We start from the raw sequence: 25,389 nt of genomic DNA on the forward strand, positions 1-25,389 counted from the left end.
TCTGCAAGCCATCGACTCCAACTTGGCTGTAGTCTGCGAAATCGTCACCTTCATTGTCCAGCCCTTCTGGCTTACCGCCTGTCCTCAATGATGCAACGGCATCGCCAGCACGTGATGTCAAACTCTTTCGTCTCTTATCACCATGATCCAGCTTCTCTTCAATCTCTGGTGGAGGAGTGTCCGGGGCAGGGCAGCTGAACACAAAGCCTAGAGAAGGGGACTGGGGTGGGACGTAGTTTATGTTCTGAATCTGCTGCAAGTGTTTGCTGCTTGGTTCACACAGCTTCACGAAATGTTTTTCTGATTTACCCAGTTTTGGGCTCTGATCAGAATGGCTGCCAGGTGCTGCATTGGTCTGTCCTTCCAGTCCAAATTTGGTGTAACTTTCTGCTGAAGTGTCGACCACGACATCCTCGGGAATCTTTGAAACTGTCTTCGGCTTTTTATCACAGTTAGAATTGACAGAATCGTCCAACATATCCAAAGGATGCTTCCTTCCAAAGCTATTGCAGGAGGCTGATGCTATCGCAGAGTCATCACCCATTTGTGCGATTTTGGACCTTGTCCTTATGATTGTACTTGTCATCTGATCTAGAGTTGTCCTCCATGTTACCAAGGAGACAGGTTTCTGAGGTAACACTAATATTTCTACTCTCTGTTGTTGTTGTTGTTGTTGTTGTTGCTGCTGTTGTTGTTTGCCTTGGTTCCAATTGGCTCATATTTGACATCGTCTGATGGGTTAGACTGAAAAGTCAAGAAATCACACTGAAATTTAAGATTACAGAAATTTGTTTACCACATATTGAGTCAAACATTTTAATCTGTGAAAAATATTTTAAAAATACATGATACAGGGTTTATGATGATTGCCATTTTTGAACTGTACGAATCAATAAGTCTTCGCAAAAATATTTCAAACTGAAATCTTGACAGTAACCATGTTAGAATTTCTTTTCTTTCTGTTCTTTTGCTGGACAATAAGAGTCGATAACTAAATATAGAATGTGGCCTTTTGAATATTTCAAAATGTTAATCTCCATGTTTAAGTTAACTCTTTAGCTCTTGCTTAAAGAAAATGTTACTTTCAATCTTAGACAAAATATGTTAATTTTTTAACTAATCAGAAATTATGTTACTTTAATACCTTTTTTTTCAGTACTTTAACAAATCATAAATATTCATATTGTTATGAACCAATCAAAAAGCATGTTACTAGCATCAAAGCAAAAAGCAGATGATATATGTACCCCAGCACTGGAATATCCATCATCCAGCATACCCAGGCCAAATGGTGCTGCGTCTGGTCGCAGAGGAAGTGGGCGATCGTGGAAGTGATACTTGGGGTTGTTCAGAGGGTACTGGTGCAGAAAGCAGATGTGAGATAGTTCAGTCAAGCAATTAATAGTAACAGTAAACTACTTTAATAATAGAGAGGTTTAAACCCTGTCCAAGCCTGCACAAAGATTTAAAAAAAAATTGGATAATGTTAGTTTGGCATCATGTAAAATGAAAATGGAAAATGTTTTGGAAATAATAAAAATGTTATATATTTTTTATGAGCAATTTGCAAAAACAATGGTCAAGATTGAAATAAAAACAGCAATACTTCTCCACAGTGAACAATGTTTCATGCTCCATGGAGAATGAAATTAAAGTGTGATGAAACATACAACATTCACACAAATTTGTTCATGCAATTTAAAAAGTTTTATTGGAAACTACTAGTATTCTGAATTAAAATGGTTGTGAGGAAATTCAATAAATACCTGATTTCAATAAAATTATGTACAAGTTTGTATTTACATGTAGACTCAAGTTAAGACTCTTAATAAGGGCTCACATGTACCGAAAAAAAGAGTTTATTTTGTTTAATGACACCACTAGAGCACATTGATTTATTAATCATCGGCTATTGGATGTCAAACATATGGTCATTTTGATAGTCATAGAGAGGAAACCCGCTAATTTTTCCATTAGTAGCAAGGGATCTTTTATATGCACCATCCCACAGACAGGATAGCACATACCACGACCTTTGATATACCAGTCGTGGTGCACTGGCTGTGACGAGAAATAGCCCAATGGGCCCATCGATGGGGATTGATCCCAGACCGACCGCACATCAAGTGATCACTTTACCACTGCCCCGACATGTACAGAGTACAAATATGTGACATTCTGTATTTGATTATGCCAAACTTCCATCACTACATGAACACAGTCTAGATCTAAAGTTTCAAGTATGTGCAAGCAATGTAAACCTCTCCATTATAAAAATGGTTCTAAATTTTAGTGTTAAAATTTTTTTTTTTTAAACATTAGTATATGTGCAAATAAACTTATTTTGTGCATAAAATGTTTAAACTTATGTAATAATGAACATATTTATATGTTAAACAAATAGAAATATTATATACATGTACATGTTGTTACTTCCAAATTCAAATTAACATTTAAAAAAAAAATATAAAAGATGTTTAAGAATAATTTACAAGACAAACCTTGTATTAAAAGCAGAAGCCAAAATTTAATATTGCAAATCACATCTAAAGACAGTGTGTAAATAATTCATCTTCACAATTTATGAATTGTTTTATTAATCCAATTCCCAGCAAGTCTCACAAATTTATACAGAACACAAGCGATTATAAATTATTATTACTATGACTTGAATAAACTTAGATATTAATTTTATTTCAATTCTAAACTATTTTTGGAAAACTTAAGAGAGGGAAAAATCAATATATATACTTAAAACATCTGAACATGAGTCTTAACAGATTAAATGTTTTGAGTGAAATTGACTTATTACCTGTATATATGTAAGTGGCTGTATAACCGTTAATAAAAATTTATTCAGTGTCATTAAAAAAAAAAAAATTCTCTTTTCTTTTTTTTTTCTTTCTTTTTTTCAAACTGACATCTCATGGACATTACAAGTTTTATAAAAACACTTTTCAGCTTCCTCCAACCATCCACAGTGTGATCAGTTCCAGAACTGTTCTTAATATTTACACTGATGTTGTCTTTGTGGCAGATCATGAGCTACAAGGAGAAGACACTTACACCCTGTGGTAACAGTGGAAGACTCTTGATGCTGTGTGGGTATGACACATGGTAGTAGAAATTCTTCTTGACTCGTACACATTTCCTAAAAGAAAGAAAGAAAGAAGTGTTTTATTTAACGACGCACTCAACAGATTTTTTATTTACGGTTATATGGCGTCAGACATATGGTTAAGGACCACACAGATTTTTTTAGAGGAAACCCGCTGTCGCCACATAGGCTACTCTTTTACAACAGGCAGCAAGGGATCTTTTATTTGCGCTTCCCACAGGCAGGATAGCACAAACCATGGCCTTTGTTGAACCAGTTATGGATCACTGGTCGGTGCAAGTGGTTTACACCTACCCATTGAGCCTTGCGGAGCACTCACTCAGGGTTTGGAGTCGGTATCTGGATTAAAAATCCCATGCCTCGACTGGGATCCGAACCCAGTACCTACCAGCCTGTAGACCGATGGCCTGTCACGACGCCACCGAGGCCGGTCATTTCCTAAAAGAAGCAAGTCACAAAACATAAATAGGTAGTTACTACAGACAAATATGTGTCAAAAAAGTGTAGTCATATTAGTTGCACATTGATGCATAGTATTGTGGTCCAGGCCCGTAGCCAATGGGGAGTCAGGGAGGGGGTGGTCAGTCGACACCCCCCCTCCTCCCCCCCACCGGTGGATTTTTTTTTTCTCAATATGAACCTGGACCCCCTTTACAACTCGGGTGCTTCGTTCCCTCGTGTGACCCCCCCTCGTATGACCTAAATGACCCCCCCTCCAAATCCTGGCTATGGGCCTGTGGTCTATTAGAGTATGCCTTATGGTCCAATACCTCTGACTTCAGGACTCTAGGTTGTTGTCAGAGTTATCTCACCCGTGGCCCATTTTAGTCTACACTCTATCCATTGAGCAATTCAGCTTGGGTGTCTCAAGCAGAAGCTCAAGCTCCTACTAGTATATCTCTCTGGGTCATTGAGACATACATGTCCTTTCACCCAGACCTGTCAACCCTCCCGGATTCCATGGGAGTCTCCCGGTATTTGATCAAATCTCCAGCCTACTGTGCGGCAGACAATTTCTCCTGTTAAATGACATTTTTGTAAGCATAAAAAAAAAATTGATCCCATTTTGCCAAAATAACATAAGGGAAGTAACTCATTCTCATTCGGAAAATGTCGACTACTTTTGGTTTCCGAGAATGTAACCTTTGCCGAAGTAAGACTTGTGGGATATTTATAGTTAAAAAATACATGGAGTTTATAAAATGATGTGTTATTATAACGTTTGTTGTCATCGTAATGGCTATGAAGCGTGTTGCCGCTAATTCAACAGGCTGTGTATAATATATTGCCATTCAGTGCCATTCAGTGTTGCCATATATATAACTATCCATTTAGTTCTAATAACGCCTCTGAATTGTAAAATGTCTTCCCACTAGATTACATAATGCAACTATGACGAATCTGAAGTGCCAGACTGGCCCAGAGTTGCATGTTAAAATCACATGTCACAGCAAGACAATGAAAAGACCAATTAGCTATATAAACATACTTGTGTCAGTTAATTTTGTATGTTTGCGCAGTAAAATGTTGGTAACAAAGGTACAATTCAAGAGATTATTTTTGTACAATTAATAAATGTTGTGTTTGACATAAAGTTACTCACGGAAATAGGTATAATTCCGGTAAATTTCACACAATGTCCGTAATGAGGCTTTTAATGGAAATACATTGCATCATTATAATGATTTTAAATAAGTACCACGGTAAAAACAAGGTACTTAGCTACACAATGTCATAACTGTAAGTGTATATTTAATTTACTAATTAATTTTTTGTTCCTTTTCTTAACATTTTTCGATAAAAGAGTTTTTGTTTTTTTAAATATGTATTGAATCATAATAATATTTAAACTTTAAAAAAATTTTTATAATAATATATATTTTTAATTACTAATTTGTTTTTTTTTCTTTTTTTAAATGAAAAGATCTAGGGTTAACAAGTATATATGACATTATGTAGTGTTCATATAACTTATCGTAATATATATTTTTTCTAAATCTTGCAATTTTGGGTTAAATTGTGTTAATTTAAAAAATCTCCTGCTTTTTTACAAAATCTCCTGCATTTTCAACACACACCTGCTTTCTCTTGACTAAAGGTTGACAGGTCTGCTTTCACCTCATCAAGGAATGGACCATGAGAGGGGGAAAGTGTCAAGCAATCACTCAATGCAGTATGAATTGGTGGCCTCTTAATACAGGGCATGTCTCAGTGACGTAATGGTCAGGTCAGGTCAGAGTGCTTTACGTGCACATTCAGAGTAAGCTGTTGTAGTGCACGCCTGCCAGGACAGGAAAGGGGTTGGGGTGGGTGGGAGAGGGGACTGCCCGCACTGGCAGGTGCATAAGAGCACCAACAGCCCGACCGAGGTCAGTAGCAGGCAGGGGGTAGTTTTGGTGCTATGGAATTTTGAAAGTCCCATAGGATTAAGCCAAAAAGAAAGGTTGCGCAGTTTCAATGAAGGAATTTTGTCACCTTTTGGAGTGTCACCTTTTGGAGTGGTCCGGTGAAAAATAAAGGAGAGCTATATATATAATTTTGAACTTAGTATGCTGAGAGTAGCTCGTTATTGGAACCTAGCCTATTGTTGTTGTTTGTCTCCCTAGGTTGTTCCAGTAGTGGCCCTTAAAAGGGCCTGGGGCCTAATTCACTAAACTCTCACAACTTTGCAATCTCGTAGTACAATATAAAGAGGATGCAATGTTGCTTAAGAAAGCCTAAGAGAGCTGTGTGAATTAGGCCACTGATCTGTTCAGATCGTGGCAGGACAACCCATGGGAGAATCACGTAATGGTTAAGCCATCAGTCTTAAAATCATTAGAAACTTGGTTCACATCACAGTATAGCCTTCTACTCAACAATGGCTCTAAGAAGAAGAAAAAAAGGGTTTCAGTTGCTCAGTTGGAAAATGCAAGGCGACTTAACTGACTTCTCTCTCAGTAAGTCCATGAAAAAAATCATTGCTATGGTTAACTGTAGCAAGTTTTACAGTGTTAAAAAAGTTTGTTTTTTGTTTAACGACACCACTAGAGCACACTGATTTATTATTCATCAGATGTCACTACATATGGTAATTTTGACATATAGTCTTAGAGAGGAAAACAGCTAAATTTTTCCATTAGTAACAAGGAACATTTTATATGCACCATCCCTCAGACAGGATAGCACATACCCGGCCTTTGATATACCAGTCATGGTGCACTGGCTGGAACGAGAAATAGCCCGATGGGCCTAACGATGGGGATCGATCCCAAACCAACCATGCATCAAGCGAGCACTTTACCACTGGGCTATGTCCCGCCCCAGTTTTACAGTGAGTTTTACGACTGTTCCAAAAGGCAATCTTAGTTGTAAGTGTCAGTCTAACAATTAAAATCTTTCAGGTGATGAAATCAAATAATACATTGGTTATTGATGGTAAGTTCATTACTAACTACTAATGTACTTGAAACATCTCAAATATATTCTATTGTATCGAATATCCATGAAGTAACTTTGCCAGTTTATTTGAGAAATGATAATTGCCAAATACATAAGACATGAGAATTATATCTCCTATATTTTTGTGTAATGGTCGTATAGTATTGCCAAGAAATGGGTTTTTTTTTAAAAATATCAAATGGCAAGTTTCATAAATGGTATTATGTGTATAATGGATCCAAATTAAAATAAAAAAAATTGTACTCTTCAAAAATCATCAGTTTTACTGTAATTTACGAAAGTTAGTCGTGATTGTAGGTATTTACAATGATAGTTGTGCCGAGATTGTTTTTTGAATGAGGCCCAGGTCAGTACCCACCTCAGTGGCATAATGGCTAGCGAATTCAAGGTTCAAAACCCAGTACCGGCTTCCAAACAGAGTGAGTTTTAACAGCTCACCAACTTCTCTCTCTCACAAACTATTAAAAATTAAAGGTGCAGGCCCAAGTTTTAACCCGTAAAAAATGGACACTACGTTTTGTTAATTTACAAACCTGTAACTCCTTTCGATAAAGTTACAATAGAGTGAAAGAAGAGTCTGTGACGTTAAAACGGCAAATATCCTTAAAAATAGACTAGAACTTGAATTAATAAACCTCTACTTCTCTCACGCACGTGCGTTTTTAAAAATATGAAAAATGCTTTTTTTGGTATTAGAAACACCAGAATGACCAGAAACACTTCGGTTCTACAGAAATGGATCATCTAAAGAATAAAATATAAATAGTGTTTGATTTCAGTGATCATAAACGGTTCCAATAGTGAAAAATGTGCCTTTAATTTAGTGTTTAAAAACTAAAGTCTGTCCCTTTAAAGATCCACCCGTTTTGTGGACAAAAAGTTCACTAAATTACTAAATGTTTGCTAACACAATCTTGTCTCCCTATAGTAACTTCACATCATATAAATAAATAAACTACAGTGTATGTAATAACAAAACTGTAACAAACATACTCACTTGAAAATAACGATGCCTGAAAATGCCAACAGTATGACAAAAAAAACAATGCCGACAACGATCCCCATTATAGCTCCAGTGTTGCGACCTAAATCTGAAAGGAAAAAAACCGAATCAGTACAATGTTTGCTAAAGGGGGCGAGACGTAGCTCAGTGGTAAAGCACTCGCTTGATGCGCAGTCGGTTTGGGATTGATCCCCGTCAGTGGGCCCATTGGGCTATATTTCTCGCTCCAGCCAGTGCACCATGACTGGTACATCAAAGGCTGTGGTATGTGCTATCCTGTCTACTAGGTGGTGCATATAAAAGATCCCATGCTGCTGATCGAAAAGAGTAGCCCATAAAGTGGTGACCACGGGTTTCCTCCCTCAATATATGTGTAGTCCGAAGCCATATAACTGTAAATAAAATGTGTTGAGAGTGTCATTAAAAAAACAATTTCCTTCCTGTTTGCAACAGGAAAAAGTTCATTCAAATTGTTAGAAACATGACCACCACCACTGATTGCAATGGCAAAAAGCTAACAAATCTACCTACTATGTAAATACACTACCACCAGGCTAAATGCAGCATCATTGAAAACTCACATCACACAGGCCTCAGTAATGTACAGATAATGGCTTAATGTAGAGATGATAATCAAGTTACTGTTTTGACAAAACATTTAAATCGTCTTTCATTCGTTCACATACCTTTATCAGACACACATCAGATGACTTTCCTTTGTACTAGGGTGTTGTTAAACATTCATTCATTCGTTTGTTTGAAAATCAAGTTAAAGTTTGTTTTGTTTAACAACACCACTAGAGCACATTGATTTACTAATCATTGGCCATTGGATGTCAAACATTTGGTAATTTTGACATATAGTCTTAAGGAGGAAACCTGCTACATTTTTCCTATAGTAGCAAGAAATATTTTATATGCAGGATATCACATACCAGAACTGTTGATATACTAGTCATGGTGCACTGGCTAGAACAAGAAAAGGGGGTCTTTTATATGCACCATCCTACAGACAGGATAGCACATACCTCAGCCTTTGATATACCAGTCGTGGTGCACAGACTGGAACGAGAAAAAACCCAGTGGAGAAAATCAAGTTAAAATGCAATGACTGAGACCAGTTGCAGCTTACCATTGTCAGTGACCTTGCCCTTGAGTGGCTGACTCTCGGGTCCAGGTCCAGCCCTGGCGACTGCCTCTGCCGTGATCCTGTAGAACACGTCTGGTTCGAGATCTCGAAGAATGTAGCTTGTCTCTGTGTTCTCGACACTCACATTCTGAACTGGATCTAGAACAACATGAGTAAACTCAAATCAGGGCATTCTCACAGTATGGTTTACTCGAGATTTAATGTTAACACCAGGGCTAGGTCTGGCACTCGCCAAATTTGCTAATTGCAAATTTTAAAAACAATTGGCGAATTTTATTTCAATCTGGGGAATAAATTTTATGTAATAATTGTTCTTTTATAAGAAAATAACTGGGATTGTTTGCAATTTTTAAGTTTAAATACATGATTTGGCAAATTTTTCTGCTCACCCAGAACTTGCCCTGTTAACACCACAAGTCATAATAAAATACAAAATAAATCAAAATTCATAAGTAAATAACATGATGTCACATCCAAGAATTTAACAAGTTATTCACGCATACACTCTCCAGTGGCACTGGCTGTACAGTAAGGAATAACATGTGTCATCAAAGTTATAAACAAGTTGCTCACCATAACACTCTCTTCCAGTGACAACGGCCTTACAGTAAAGACAGACAATGTTTCATCCAAGTTACTCACCCTTATTCTCCAGTGACATAGGACATAGGCCATACAGTAATGAATGATATAATGCCTCATCCAAGTTTTAAACAAGTTACTCACCCTTATTCTCCAGTGACACAGGACATAGGCCATACAGTAAAGAATGATATAATACCTCATCCAAGTTTTAAACAAGTTACTCACCCTTATTCTCCAGTGAAATAGGACATAGGCCATACAGTAAAGAATGATATAAGGCCTCATCCAAGTTTTAAACAAGTTACTCACCCTTATTCTCCAGTGACATAGGACATAGGCCTACATTAAGGAATAACATAATGCCTCATCCAAGTTTTAAACAAGTTACTCACCCTTATTCTCCAGTGACAATAGGACATAGGCCTACATTAAAGAATGACATAATGCCGCATTCAAGTTTTAAACAAGTTACTCACCCTTATTCTCCAGTGACAATAGGACATAGGCCTACATTAAGGAATAACATAATGCCTCATCCAAGTTTTAAACAAGTTACTCACCCTTATTCTCCAGTGACATAGGCCTACATAGGACATAAGGCCTCATTCCAGTTTTAAACAAGTTACTCACCCTTATTCTCCAGTGACATAATAAGCCATAATCCTCATCCAAGTTTTAAACAAGTTACTCACCCTTATTCTCCAGTGACATAGGCCTACATTAAGGAATAACATAATGCCTCATCCAAGTTTTAAACAAGTTACTCACCCTTATTCTCCAGTGACATAGGACATAGGCCTACATTAAAGAATAACATAATGCCTCAATGCCTCAGTGACATAGGCCTACATTAAGGTTTTCCAAGTTTTAAACAAGTTACTCACCCTTATTCTCCAGTGACATAGGACATAGGCCTACATTAAAGAATGACATAATGCCTCATTCTAGTTTTAAACAAGTTACTCACCCTTATTCTCCAGTGACATAGGCCTACATTAAGGAATAACATAATGCCTCATCCAAGTTTTAAACAAGTTACTCACCCTTATTCTCCAGTGACAATAGGACATAGGCCTATATTAAGGAATAACATAATGCCTCATCCAAGTTTTAAACAAGTTACTCACCCTTATTCTCCAGTGACATAGGACATAGGCCTACATTAAAGAATGACATAATGCCTCATTCCAGTTTTAAACAAGTTACTCACCCTTATTCTCCAGTGACATAGGACATAGGCCTACATTAAAGAATGACATAATGCCTCATTCCAGTTTTAAACAAGTTGCTCACCCTTACACTCTCCACTGACATAGGCCTTACAATATATTGAATAACATAATATATAAAATATGTAAAAACAAATGTCTTAAAACTATCTTAAAATCCCATAATATGGCATAGTGAATAACATAAAGTCTCATATAAGTTTTAAATAAGTTACTCAACCTTACTCTCCAGTGACATCGGCCTTACAGTAGTGAATAACATAATGCCTCATCAAAGTTTTAAACAAGTTACTCAACCTTACTCTCCAGTGACATCGGCCTTACAGTAGTGAATAACATAATGCCTCATCAAAGTTTTAAACAAGTTACTCAACCTTACTCTCCAGTGACATCGGCCTTACAGTAGTGAATAACATAATGCCTCATCAAAGTTTTAAACAAGTTACTCAACCTTACTCTCCAGTGACATCGGCCTTACAGTAGTGAATAACATAATGCCTCATCAAAGTTTTAAACAAGTTACTCAACCTTACTCTCCAGTGACATCGGCCTTACAGTAGTGAATAACATAATGCCTCATCAAAGTTATAAACAAGCTGCTCACCATTACACTCTCCAGTGACATCGGCCTTACAGTAGTGAATAACATAATGCCTCATCAAAGTTTTAAACAAGTTACTCAACCTTACTCTCCAGTGACATCGGCCTTACAGTAGTGAATAACATAATGCCTCATCAAAGTTTTTACTCAACCTTACTCTCCAGTGACATCGGCCTTACAGTAGTGAATAACATAATGCCTCATCAAGTTTTAAACAAGCTGCTCACCATTACACTCTCCAGTGACATCGGCCTTACAGTAGTGAATAACATAATGCCTCATCAAAGTTTTAAACAAGTTACTCAACCTTACTCTCCAGTGACATCGGCCTTACAGTAGTGAATAACATAATGCCTCATCAAAGTTTTAAACAAGCTGCTCACCATTACACTCTCCAGTGACATCGGCCTTACAGTAGTGAATAACATAATGCCTCATCAAAGTTTTAAACAAGTTACTCAACCTTACTCTCCAGTGACATCGGCCTTACAGTAGTGAATAACATAATGCCTCATCAAAGTTTTAAACAAGTTACTCAACCTTACTCTCCAGTGACATCGGCCTTACAGTAGTGAATAACATAATGCCTCATCAAAGTTTTAAACAAGTTACTCAACCTTACTCTCCAGTGACATCGGCCTTACAGTAGTGAATAACATAATGCCTCATCAAAGTTTTAAACAAGCTGCTCACCATTACACTCTCCAGTGACATCGGCCTTACAGTAGTGAATAACATAATGCCTCATCAAAGTTTTAAACAAGTTACTCAACCTTACTCTCCAGTGACATCGGCCTTACAGTAGTGAATAACATAATGCCTCATCAAAGTTTTAAACAAGCTGCTCACCATTACACTCTCCAGTGACATCGGCCTTACAGTAGTGAATAACATAATGCGTCACATAACCAAGTGACTCAAAACAATCAAACGGCTGCCACTCAATTTTCAAAGCTCTATCATCCTTTATTCCAGAGATATGGAAGTTCTTTGGCGGTTTCTCTGGTTCTGAAAAAAATAAATTACTCTTTATTATCTATTAATTCCATTTATTCAACGGCTAAGCAGGATGAAGATGTAGGGTGGACGAATGCCCATTTGACCCAAGTTTTGAATAAAAATGTATCCTAAAATAGGTATTTGATAATATGAGTTCAGACGCAAAAACAAATAAATCCATTTTAGTAATTTAGTAGACGTTTTTTTTGTTATACTTTCTGTGTAAAACATATAAAGTCCACAATGGGCGATCTTAAGTTGAAGTAAGTAAAGTAAATAAAGGACAGAATTTCAAAAAACAAGGGTGAAAATTAGAACATAACACCTTGAACTGAGTAATGATAGTAGAAGTCGGTTTTTAGATAAAATGGCATTATCGTTTTTTGCGGCTGAACTCTCTATATATATTTATCCTATAACTTACCCATGATATTCTTGTCATAAACCCATGTGATAATTTAGTGTATTAACCCAGTTAATAATGGCATGCAAATTTGCAAGGTCTCTAGGTAATGTTTTTCTGCGGATGAGTCATTTGTTTACAAGACCTGTGTACCTGAGCGTAACGTTTTCAAAGAGTTAGTTAAAATGCGTGACGTCAAACTAATTTGTGCCAATTGTGATGACGTCATATTACTGATGATGGCGACGTTAGTACTGTGATTTACTAAAAATTTAATTAAAATGTTATTTTAGAATTATTACAGGATAAACAGAATTCGCTACTCATGTTTTTTATTATGTAAAATATCAACCTCGTCTAGTTAATCAGTATTTGTCTCAGCAGAGCCTCAACAAATACTGATTAACATAGATGAGGTTGATATTTTACATATTAAAAAATACTTGTGACAAATCCTCTTGGTTGCTTGATACATAGAGGATTCGTCACGAGTATTTTTTAATATGGGAAATATCAACCGAGGCTTCGTTAACCTGTATTTGTCGAGGCTCTGCCGAGACAAATACAGATTAACAGGCCGAGGTTGATATTTCCCATATTAAAAAATACGAGTGACGAATTCTATTTATCATATCACTGTCAATTTTGTTTATTTTCCACTTAAATGATTAATAAACAAAACCCCAACGCTCGGACGTAACAATCTGTTATGACGTATGAATACATGTACATGTCAATCACTCAGCTGATAATCGGTTTGTCAATACACCTTGAAGGTTATCTATCCTTTCTGAAACTAGGTTAAAAGCGGAAACAAAGATTGTAGCTATTTAAACAATTTAATACTAATTTAACAGTTTTATATATAAACCATGAAATTATAATAAAATAATTGACAATAGCCAAATTTTTCAAAATAACTTTTCGCGGCATTTTGCCGAGTACTACGTCATTGTCAGACATAGGCCTATCTACGTCACTGACCTATTTAAGGGCTTCATCAAGTTCAGTCTGAGTCTGTCGAAAATAAGTCTTCGTCGTTTTAGGGGGACAACAGGACTTTTAGGCTGAGCCACATTTATTACGATGTTGCTTTAGAAAGAGGTAAGACTGTTCGGTTCGTAATGTCCCCCGGTTTCTTTTCATACACTGATGTAAAACTTGCACAGAATTACATCGAGTTCTTTGGGGGGGCATTTCATGTATTGGTCTGGACTCATTGATTGATTGTAGATAGTTTTCAAAAATGCGCATGTCGTATAGGTTTGTTTTTGGCAGTATTCTTATTTTCATTTTCTGTAATGACATTACCAATCATCGTATCATCTACTTCTACAAATCTACGAGTTTTGTTTTTGGGCATGTCGGATTGTGGCGTCTGCTTCGATGTCCGTGGATCTACCCTATCCCGTTTGCACTAACTAAATGTTCTGGTGACAATTCAGCTTGAATCATAACTATATAATTACCGGAAGGTAGAGTTGCTTTGATTGTAGCACTTCCTTTTTTATCGATAGTAACGCTATCTCCGACTTCAAAAGACGCCATGTTTGTTTGTCAACAATTTTGACAGGTGAAAATAGTTCTACGTTTTCGGTATATAATTTGCATAATAATGTAATTTGCATACTTATGTTCTAAATATTTGCATACTTATGTCTCAAAATATGTGATTTATGTAATGGGCGTGCCCAATGCTATTCCTTAGTAGTGATATGATAAATAGAGAATATTTCATGTTTTTTGTCAAATATGAATTATATCTCATCGAGTGAAGTTTGCAATCATATCTCAAAAGTCACACAAGCGTGATGAATGTGATATGATTGCAAACTTCACGAGATGAGATATAAATCATATTTGACAAAAAACATGAAATTTTCTATTTATTATATAACTTTTGGCAATTTACCTTTATTTTTAAAATGCCAGCAGCAAAATAGATCTGGTTTTCTTACAGTGATGATAACACATTTTAGAGTGAAATAGTGAAATTTTCACTCTAAAATGTGTTATCACTGAGTGACTGATAATACTTTAATTTCACTGATATTTTAAGATATTTCACTAAATGTTATATAATACATGACTATTATTATGTTTAGGTAGAATTACTTTTAAAATGATAAAAAGCAACAAGAAGAATTCCACGGAATTAGACGGACATCCACTTGTACAACTAAAGTTTCATCGACCTAGGACACAAAAGTTGACACCATTGCCGCTAATGTCAAAAAGTAATACTTATAACTCACATTTTTACTTTGTAAAGATGAGTCAAAAAAAAAAACACAACCCATTATTATGTTAAGAAATATATATGTCTTAATAAATTTAAAGGCCAGGGCCCAATTTCACTAACCATTGTAAGCCTAGTTTTACACATAAAGGTAAATCTACAACTAAAACACAATTCTTATTACTATTATAGTACAACAAATATAGTTAGAAATATGCGCCATTTTCCTTAATGATGTAATTTTCTTTCTTGAAATAGATGCCAAACACTTGTAAATGTATGCTCGGTATAACTGCTAGTCACAGACATACGAAGTTTTGTGAAATTGCCCCCAGAATAGCAGTCACTACAAAGTGTAAAAATATACTCACTTGCTCCTTTAATATATGTGCACGGACTCCATGTTATTCCACTGCTAACTGTCCTGCCAGTCTCAGAGATTACCTCCCTTGAAATGCCAAACAGATGGCCATTTCCACTAACTTCATCTGACGATACATACTCATATGATGTCTGGCTTACTGGCAGTGAGATCCAGTCAATTTGATCCTGGGGAGACAATAACAACATGTACATACAGTCAAACGTCCAGGTTAATGTTGTATTATTGAGCTTATAACAAATTAATGTTCAAGTATGTTATCGTGATAAATTGTATTTCCAAATTTTCATGTGTACAATAATCAAATGGATTAAGAAACAGGGAAAAAAGTATAATTCTTTCAGGGTTTTGGGATCCAATTTAGGTGACCATTGGTCATGTCAGACAGGTGACTGCTTATTAATATCATGAGTGCAATGACATTAAAAATTATTTGGGAAGGGGAAAAAGTTGCTGATTAACTATAGCAGGTGAACACCGATTACAGGTGGCTGATAGGGCAGGTGGTTCTTTTTTTTTTTTTTTTTAGGGGGGGGGGGGGGGGGTTTAGGGCAGGTTTGACTATATTAAAGTGTATGATAATTTACCTCACAGACTAGAGGCAGATGTGATCTCTGACACCAGTACAGTGTGTAGCCCAGTGACTGAAGATTGAAGTCGTAGTTCATCTCTTCAGAATGTGGTGGCAACCAGTTCAGAGTGAATCGTGGATTCTTAGAGTGGCTGGAAGACTCCACAAGCAAATAACCAGGTCCTCGAGGCTCTGAAACATGTCAATTATTAACTCAAATTTAAAAATTAAAAACTCAGGACAGTCCCTTTCACTAATGAATATAAAAAAAAGAGAAAGTTTTGCTTTGTTTAACACCACCACTAGATCACACTAATTTATTAATCTTTGGCTATTGGATGTCAAACATTTTGTCCTTCTGAAATGCAGTATAAGAAGAAACCCACTACTTTTACGTGTGTCAGGTTTAAGTTGCTTCTGTCAATCTTTGCTATGAATCTTTAGTGGGACTTATTTTACCAACTTTCATTATCCCAATGTGATTAAAGCCTCCCTGGTCTAAAAGAGGGGCGGGGTGTAGCCCAGTGGTAAAGCGTTCACTTGATGCGCGGTCGGTCTAGGATCGATCCCCATCAGTGGGCCCATTGGGCCATTTCTCGCTCCAGCCAGTGCACCATGACTGGTATATCAAAGGCCATGGTATGTGTTATCCTGTCTGTGGGATGGTGCATATAAAAGATCCCTTGCTGCTAATCAAAAAGAGTAGGCCATGAAGTGGCGACAGCGGGTTTCCTCTCTCAATATCTGTGTGGTCCTTAACCATACATGTATGTCCTTAACCATATAACCATAAATAAAATGTGTTGAGTGTGTCGTTAAATAAAACATTTCCTTCCTTGTCTAAAGATGTGAGATTGAAAAACGTCTTACTTCTTTCACTCCTTGGAATGGACAAACTGGAGTTGGTGGGTGAGTAGCCCATGCTGTTTCTGGCATACAGCCAAACTTGATAGTCTGCTCCTGACAACAGCTGGAGCGTAGCAGACGTCTTGAACTCTGAGTTGATGAAGAAAGTTTTCTTGTCTTCTTTGTCAGTTGGAAGCAGTTCCACTTTATATCCCAGGATGTGACCATTTCGGTGACGTTCATCCACAGGCTGGTAAACATAATATGTTGATGTATTAGACAGAATTATTCATATTATAAACAGTGGAAAAAGAGGAAACAATTTTCATTTTAAGACATATCTAATAATCAAAGATATTATAAGAAGCCTTTCTTTTGTTACATGTTGAGAAATGAAAAACTGAGCTACACATTTAACATTAACAAAGACAATTCACCAAACTGTTAGTAACAAATTTCTATTTTCAATGTATGTCAGACTGTATTCTGTCATTTATTTATATAATAGGGTATAGTGTACACATCTGCAACATATGACATAGGCCCAGTTTTGGTGCTGAGGTTTGTTGCTAATGTCTTTCTCTATAACACATAATTTTATTAATACAAAACTGGCAATGGATTCTATGTTGCATGTTTTCTGATGCATGTGGATCATGAATTAACCAGTTTTAAATAAATGCATACATGTACTTAGAACATACAATCTTGACTTACCTGCCAAAACAGGGTCACCTTCCGACATCCCTCAAAATCATCGCAGGTTTCCTCAGTAAAACCACCAGGGCTGATCTGGGGAGCTTTTCCAGGCTCTAAATAAAATCCCAGAGGTGACCATGTTAACTTTTGTGTTAAAAAACTATGACCCATGAATATCAATACTACAACCCCTACCTCAAAGTATTAACTGAAGAAAATGGTACCTTTCATGGCTCATTTTCGGTATAACCAGATGTTTTTTACAACACCCCAAGTTTTGCAAATAAAATTAGTACTTTTTTCCACAGGTACCCCATACATGTTTCAAGCACAAGGCTACTTGACACAGTGGTACTAGATGAAATAAAATTGTGGTTGTTTTTTTTTGCCCAGATGAAACTAATTTTTTTTACAACCAACAAACTCACATTTACCACCAATCACAGGACTTGTGGTGTTAACTTCTCTATCAAAAGTTTGGTGCATTTCAAACTATGACCCAGCCAGAAGTTATTTGGTTTAGTACTACCCTTATACCTGATGGATGCTTTACTAATGAACATAAACTACATTCTAAACAACACGTACTGTTTTCGGCTGTCTGGCTCTCTATTTTCTTCCACCCACTCCAGAACCCGTCTGGCATGTCGTCTCCGGATGGAATGGGTAAACAGGCCACCCAGAACTTGTAGATGGTGAAGGGATTAAGACCACACACTGTCACATGCTCATCTTTGATCTGGCTCATTTCCTGCAAAAAAAAACAGAAAATTTAATTTTAGTCATTTAAATTCAAATCAAAATTTCAATTAATTTAATTGTAGTGCATTTTAACGGAAGTACAGTGGACTCTGTCTATCTAAACTGTTAAATCCTGATTTCTGTGTAAACTAGTATGATCACAGTCTCCTTCAGTGACAACAGTTTGGATGAAATCTATCCAACACTCTGTGTATACTGGCACATTTTATCAGTCTCACTTGAATCCAGGCAATTTGTACACTGTACACATATTGTTAAAGCAGATTGCCATGTCCTGGTAATGCATAATAGTTGCTTACTAATAGATGTTCTGGATCAATCATGATTGTAATTTTTTTTATATGCCTGGGCCAAATTTAACAAAACATAGTAAGCCTAGTTTTGCACATACACGTAAATTTAGACTAAGCCACAATTCTTATTACTATTATAGTACAACAAATATAGTTAGAAATACACGTTTTATTTTATTTTGTCCAAAAATGCTCCATTTTCCTTAATGATGTAATTTTCTTTTCTTCAAATAGGTGCCAAACACTTGCAAATGCTACTTACAGACATAAAGTTACAATGTTTTGTGAAATTGCCTCCAGAACCTTAAAAGGATATAGGCACATAAATACACTTTAAATTTAAGCTAATGTTTTTCATGAGCACACAAACTGCAATCTTTGTTTTTCACAACCCGTACCCTTCTAAAAAGTGTACATCAAAAATAAAAATAATTTTTTTCTAAATACTGCATACTATATAATATTTAACAGCCGTTATTAACAATGTCTGAAACTGTTGGTAAACATTTGTTTTTTTTCCTTATTTTCCTTTACTTAAATGAGAGCATCATTTTACCATCCAGTCAGCATCCTTGTCCCACTGAGGCCGATAACGTAGTCTATACACCTTCTCATAGGCCACCTTGTTGTGTTTCCAATGCAGTGTGGCACATGTACTGTTCTGTGATGTCACCATTAAGTTTTCAACATGGGCTGGTTTAACTGGAAAAATAAATTGTTTGAAATATAGCACTTTTGAAAATTAAGATGAAAATTAAAAATAAACAAAATTAGGTTGCTAATTAAATACATTCCTCCTACCATCAACATTTTTCTTATCTCCTAAATTCAGGGCCATAACTCTAAAAATGAGTAAATCACCATGAAACTTTAGCTCAATCTGTAAAGATATATACTAAAGCTATATATGCAAAATTTCAATAATAGGCATTGTAAAAATCTCAAATTTTCACATCTCCTAAATTCAAGGGCCATAACTGCGTCAAAAATGGGTAAATTGCCATGAAGGTCAAAATTTAGCTTAATATCTAAAGGTCTTCTGAAAAAAAAGAGTCCAGAAAACAAATTTTCACATCTCCTGTTTCAGACTTAATCCTACGGGACATTCAAAATTTCATAGCATCACAAGTGCCTCCACCCGCTACCGACCCTGGTCGGGCTGCCGGTGCTCTCTTGCAGTGCTCTCCCACCCACCCCAAACCCTTTCCTGTCGTGGACAAAGGAGCCGATGGAAGTTGACACCTGCACCCATGACAGGCGTGTGCTACATCAGCTTGCTTGGAAGGTGCACGTTTAGCCCTTTGACCTGACTTGACCTGAACTGACCTGATTTTAGGGGTAATTCAACAAATAGGTAATTCAAAATCTGGTATATTTGACAGTTTTGTCTTCTATAGTCCGTCCCATCATTCTGTTAAAATGTTTTTTTGTAAATAATTTCAGTTTGTTTTGACGTAAGAAAAAAAGTAAATGTGTTTTGGAAATAACAAAAAAATACAATTTGTGTGTATAATTTACAAATCAATCGGCTCGGAAATAAATAATTTGTAGTAAATTACATAGTATGAAAAAATGCGATCCCATTGGGATGGACTATAAAATAATTACTGGATGCTTATCAGCACACCATGCATTTTCTTCCCCATTTCCCCCTAATAAAAACTTTTCTCACCTAGTGTTATAAATCTCATATGATACACACACAATAACATATTTAGATCCTCTGCGCCTACCTATGAGTCTGGAGTCGACATGAAATGTCTTTGACTTGACCTCCGTGTGCAGTTTTCCGTTCTGGTTCATGAGGGTTGTGTTGATCATCATGTAGTACGGGAGGTCAGGTATGAACGATTTCCCCACATCGTCGTCACCGTCCACCCCTTCCCATGTACACGACGTCTTCGTAGGGTGGGGACAGTCCTCCTGAGATCTGAGAATGAATGGATGGATGGATGGATGGATGGATGAAAGAATGAATGAATAAAAAGATGGATGGATGGATGGATGGATGGATGGATGGATGGATGGATGGATGGATGGATGGATGGATGGATGGATGGATGGATGGATGGATGGATGGATGGATGGCTTGACTTGACTTGAAGATTTTTACATGCTTATATACCACGAAGGTTTCGAGCATGTCTATCCTGAGTCCTGTCTCTGGATGGGATGGATGGTTATGTAGGGAAGAAGTATATACAAAATAAAAATATGGACAATCTTAAAACAGATTATTTTTTTTACCGAAAAGAGTAAAGGAAGTAATAAAATAAGAATGGAAAGTAGAGGTAAAATTAACATATGGTCTATTTTTAAACAAAAAAAATATATTTATGATTTATTTTTTCTTTACGGATATAGTGAGATTTTGTGTTATCATTGCAATTATTAGTCTCCATGTTAATTAAAATATAACATAAGAATAATTATAAAATAAAATGACTAATGTAAAGGAATACAGATAAAATTTTGTATATTAAAAAACAAACAAAAAAGAAAACAAGAAAAGAAACCTCAAAACATTTTAAATATTATTATGTTTTTTATTATTATTTAAAAAAACATTTTTTTTAGCTTGAACTGAGATGACCATTTACAGTGAAAACATAACATTGTGTTAAATTCAAATGTTAATGTCTTCCTGTGCTGTGAAAGTACAATGTTTTTGAATGGATGGGTGGCATAACTAGAAAAAGGACCACTGATGTAAATCTTCTTTTCAAAAGCGGAAAATCTGATACTGTGTGTTTGTGTGTGTGTGTGTGTGTGTGTGTGCATGTTTGCGTGTGTGTATGTGTGCATGTGTGTATGTGTGCATCTGACACCTATATGGGCTTTCAATCCTTTAACTGGCACATTCAGTTACTGTGATTAAAACCAATTCCTTAGTTGTTACTCACTGTCGAGCCCACACCAGCGTGACGAGGATGTTATCCATGTTGATGTAGTTGACACCCAGATCCCACGTGCATCGCATCGTCTCCCAGTTAAACACGCGGCAGTCGATTGACTCCACAGGCTTCAACTCATCTGGCAATAGCAATTTTACAAATTGTAAATTTTATAGATTTTTACATATTTTATTTACGGTTATATGGCATTGGACATATGGTTTAAGGACCACACAGATATTGAGGGAGGAAACCCGCTGTCGCCACTTCATGGGCTACTCTTTTCGATTAACAGCAAGGGATCTTTTATATACACCATCTCATAGACAGGATAGCACATACCATGGCCTTTGATGTACCAGTCGTGGTGCACTGGCCGGAGCGAGAAATAGCCCAATGGGTCCACCGACGGGGATCGATTCCAAACCGACTGCGCATCAAGCGAGCGCTTTACCACTAGGCTACGTCTCGCCCCCTTTATTACTGACAGATACCCTGTTACAAATCATTGTCCCAAACCAGGTATACATGACCCAGAATATTTCTAAAATTTACTAATGTACGGCAACCTAGAATTACAAAGTGCTATTTTAAGATTAATAAATAGATTTGTTTGCCGTAGGTTAAAATGCAATGAGCGGATCATTAAAGGGACTGTCCCAAGTTCATAAGACTTTCCTGAGTAATAATGCCTTTTTCAATAACTAAAATTACATTTTGAATAAATGTTAATGTTTTATTTAACAACGCACTCAACACATTTTATTTACTGTTATATGGTGTCAGACATATGGTTATGGACCACACAGGAAATGGGTTTATTTAATGACGCACTCAACATAATATTATTGAGAGAGGAAACCCGCTGTCGCCACTTCATGAGCTACTCTTTTCGATTAGCAGCAAGGGATTTTTTATGTGCACCATCCCACACACAGGGTAGTACATACCATAGCCTTTGATATGCACTGGCTGAAATGAGAAATGGCACAATGGGCCCACCGACATAGACTGATCCTAGACCAATTGTGCATCGAGCGAGTGCTTTACCATTGGGCTACATCCTGACACCTTTTGAATAAGTGTTCTTGTTTTGACAAACATACCCACTTTCACTCTCTACTAAGGGAATATTTCGTTTTGATGCTATGTAACAATGATAGTTTGGTTGGAACAGTCTGATTATATTGCGATGGACAAAACGTGAAAACCGAAGTTTGTAAAATAATTTCCTTTGGTTCAAATATTGTACATTATTGTTCTCATGTTCTGAAAATAAGAAATATTTCAATATTTATAAGTTGTTTTTCATGGGTCGACTTATAAACGGGTCAATAAAACGGGTCAAGTTTTCAGGGCTTGAAATTAGGGACTCGACTTATAGCCGAGATCGACTTACAGATGAAGATATACGGTAATTCTCATCATCCTAATTGCCTATAGTACAAAAAATGTAGCTTCTTTTTAATTTAACGTCTTATTTCCAAATAAATTTTTCAGTACGGAATTATTGGGAGATAAAATCCTGTTTGGATTAAAAAAGTTAAAGTTTGTTTTGTTTAATGACACTACTGGAGCACATTGATTTTATTGGATGTCAACTATATGGTCATTTGACACAGTCAGAAAGGAAACCCACTACAGTTTTCAACTAATAGTAAGGAATCTTTATATGCACCATCCCACAGACAGGATAGCACATACCACTGCCTTTGATATACCAGTCATGGTGCACTGGCTGGAAGGAGCTTGTTTGGATTACTACAAACATTAAAGTGATCAGAAAGAAACCTGTTGGATATACAGACACCATATTATAGACAAGAAAATACACTTCATACTGCATGGTATGCAATAGTACTGTATTTTCCCATGTATTATTAAGTTTTGTTTCTTGAATATACCGCTGCTTTCGCTTTCTGTTAATTCTGGTGACAGGGGGAAAACAGTACATCTTGCATTCACCATTGATTTTGTGGTTTAAAAAAACAATGCGCATAATATAATTGTGGTTCGTGGGGGTTTTCTTGGAATAAACGTTCAAAGTTGGGAGTGCGCATTATACACCGATGCGCACAATACATGGGGAAAATACGGTAGTCATTACAAAGGCTTAATAGTCGGGAATATGTTTTTTTTGTGGGGGTTTTTGTGGGGGTTTTATTGTCCCAGAAGAATACGTAGTGTTAGGGTTGGGGCCCTAAATCACTACTACAATACATAGCATATATATATTAATAGTAACATATACAGGTAAATACATAGACATATCTAGTATGAAGAAATATTCTTTAAACTCCTCTAGCGCACTGACCTAAATTGAAAAGAAAGATAAAGAATAAAGAAAAGAATAAAAAGAAAAGAAAAAAGAAATAAGAAACGAAAGAAGGAACAGAGTTACTTCGTGCATAATTGCGCATATATGACAGTATGGGAATATGTTACAATAGTAACAAACTTGGAACAGTCACTTTAAACATATATATTCCTTTCCTAGTTTTAGAACTTACATTCAACCATGACATACTGCCGTCCCAGGGTCAGTGGCTTCCTGTCCAGAGTTCTGTTGATCCTACAGTAGTACGTCCCTTGATTGGCGGACGACGTCACTGGATAATCCAACCGGATGGTCCGCGAGTTGACAATTTTGGTGTACTTGCGAGGTATGGATCTGGTGGTGTTTCTGAACCTCTTCACAAAGTACATGGAAGACGAGTTGGTGTGAATGTGCACGGCTGTCAGGTTGCAGTAGAGGGTCAGGTTATGTCCAATAAATACCACGGGGTTATTCGGTCGCACCGCTGAATGAAACAAACGAGAGAGAGAGAGTGGTCAAATAAAACAATGAGAAAATGTAAACAGAAACATGTATAATGGACTTCTATCTATATCAGGTTTATCTATAATGTGTACTTCTCTTTGTATTGAATCGTAAGTCAGGAAATGTGAATTCCCAAATTATACTAATTTTAACAGAATATACTTCAAAGCAAGAAAAAGAAGGAAATGTTTTATTTAACGACACACTCAACACATTTTATTTATGGTTATATGGCATCGAACATATGGTTAAGGACCACACAGATATTAAGAGAGGAAACCCACTGTCACCACTTTATGGACTACTCTTTCCGATTAGCAGCAAGGGATCTTTTATATGCACCATCCCACAGACAGGGTAGTGTATACCACGGCCTTTGATACACCAGTCGTGGTGCACTGGCTGGAACGAGAAATAGCCCAATAGGCCCATCGACGGGGATCGATCCCAGACCAACCGTGCATCGAGCGGGCGCTTTACCACTGGGCTATATCCCGTCCCATATACATCAAATACAAACTACAGCATTGTATAGCAACATGTCCTCTGTTCAAGCAAATTTTCTCCCCACACCCAATATATACCATGACTTGAACATCCCACTAAAAACTTTGCCTGCCATAGTCTAGACACCTCTGCATAAATTCCTTTATTATCTATATGGTTCAACATAATCGAGTTAATAATAACCATACGAAGCACACATGTAATAACAAGTGTAATGACGTAATTTTGGGAAGAGACATCATAACCTGACGTTGCTTCTCCAGTCCTAGCTCAGACTGTGCATTTGAAATATGACGTCATTTCATCGTCTCCTTCTAGTTGGGTCTTGTTATTCATAAAGAAAACAACAATAATAATATGGATAATAAAGAAATTATTACACTCGTGTGTGAGTCGTACTGGTAAAAAAAAAAAAAAAGTTTGTTTTATTTAACGACGCCACTAGAGCACATTGATTTTTAATCTTATCATCGGCTATTGGACGTCAAACATATGGTCATTCTGACACTGTTTTTAGAGGAAACCCGCTGTTGCCACATAGGCTACTCTTTTTTACGACAGGCAGCAAGGGATCTTTTATTTGCGCTTCCCACAGGCAGGATAGCACAAACCATGGCCTTTGTTGAACCAGTTATGGATCACTGGTCGGTGCAAGTGGTTTACACCTACCCATTGAGCCTTGCGGAGCACTCACTCAGGGTTTGGAGTCGGTATCTGGATTAAAAATCCCATGCCTCGACTGGGATCCGAACCCAGTACCTACCAGCCTGTAGACCGATGGCCTGCCACGACGCCACCGAGGCCGGTCTCGTACTGGTATTACGAAACTCGTGTCAGGATTCATGC

The 25,389-nt window shown here is 36.8% G+C and overlaps 1 protein-coding gene across 3 annotated transcripts in view; it reads right to left on the reverse strand.

Moving 5' to 3' along the window:
• Positions 1-611: 611 nt before the first annotated feature.
• The window catches only part of LOC121375836 (oncostatin-M-specific receptor subunit beta-like), a 54,290-nt gene continuing 29,512 nt past the window's right edge, over positions 612-25,389 (reverse strand). For 2 of the 3 annotated variants that reach the window (XM_041503503.1, XM_041503504.1), the window contains exons 4-18: positions 23,726-24,016; positions 21,225-21,354; positions 20,055-20,251; positions 18,878-19,023; positions 17,855-18,017; positions 17,285-17,379; positions 16,592-16,817; positions 15,738-15,913; positions 15,140-15,317; positions 11,977-12,135; positions 8,695-8,850; positions 7,557-7,650; positions 3,067-3,151; positions 1,248-1,358; positions 612-744 (exon numbers count right to left, since the gene is read on the reverse strand). In XM_041503503.1, the coding sequence (XP_041359437.1) occupies positions 649-744; positions 1,248-1,358; positions 3,067-3,151; positions 7,557-7,650; positions 8,695-8,850; positions 11,977-12,135; positions 15,140-15,317; positions 15,738-15,913; positions 16,592-16,817; positions 17,285-17,379; positions 17,855-18,017; positions 18,878-19,023; positions 20,055-20,251; positions 21,225-21,354; positions 23,726-24,016 (2,303 nt within the window). In that variant the 3' untranslated portion in view covers positions 612-648. The remainder of the gene's footprint in view (positions 745-1,247; positions 1,359-3,066; positions 3,152-7,556; positions 7,651-8,694; positions 8,851-11,976; positions 12,136-15,139; positions 15,318-15,737; positions 15,914-16,591; positions 16,818-17,284; positions 17,380-17,854; positions 18,018-18,877; positions 19,024-20,054; positions 20,252-21,224; positions 21,355-23,725; positions 24,017-25,389) is intronic. The other variant, XM_041503505.1, reaches the window with a different exon arrangement.

Source organism: Gigantopelta aegis, chromosome 6 (genome assembly GCF_016097555.1).
Source record: "Gigantopelta aegis isolate Gae_Host chromosome 6, Gae_host_genome, whole genome shotgun sequence".
Taxonomy (NCBI): Eukaryota; Metazoa; Mollusca; class Gastropoda; order Neomphalida; family Peltospiridae; genus Gigantopelta; species Gigantopelta aegis.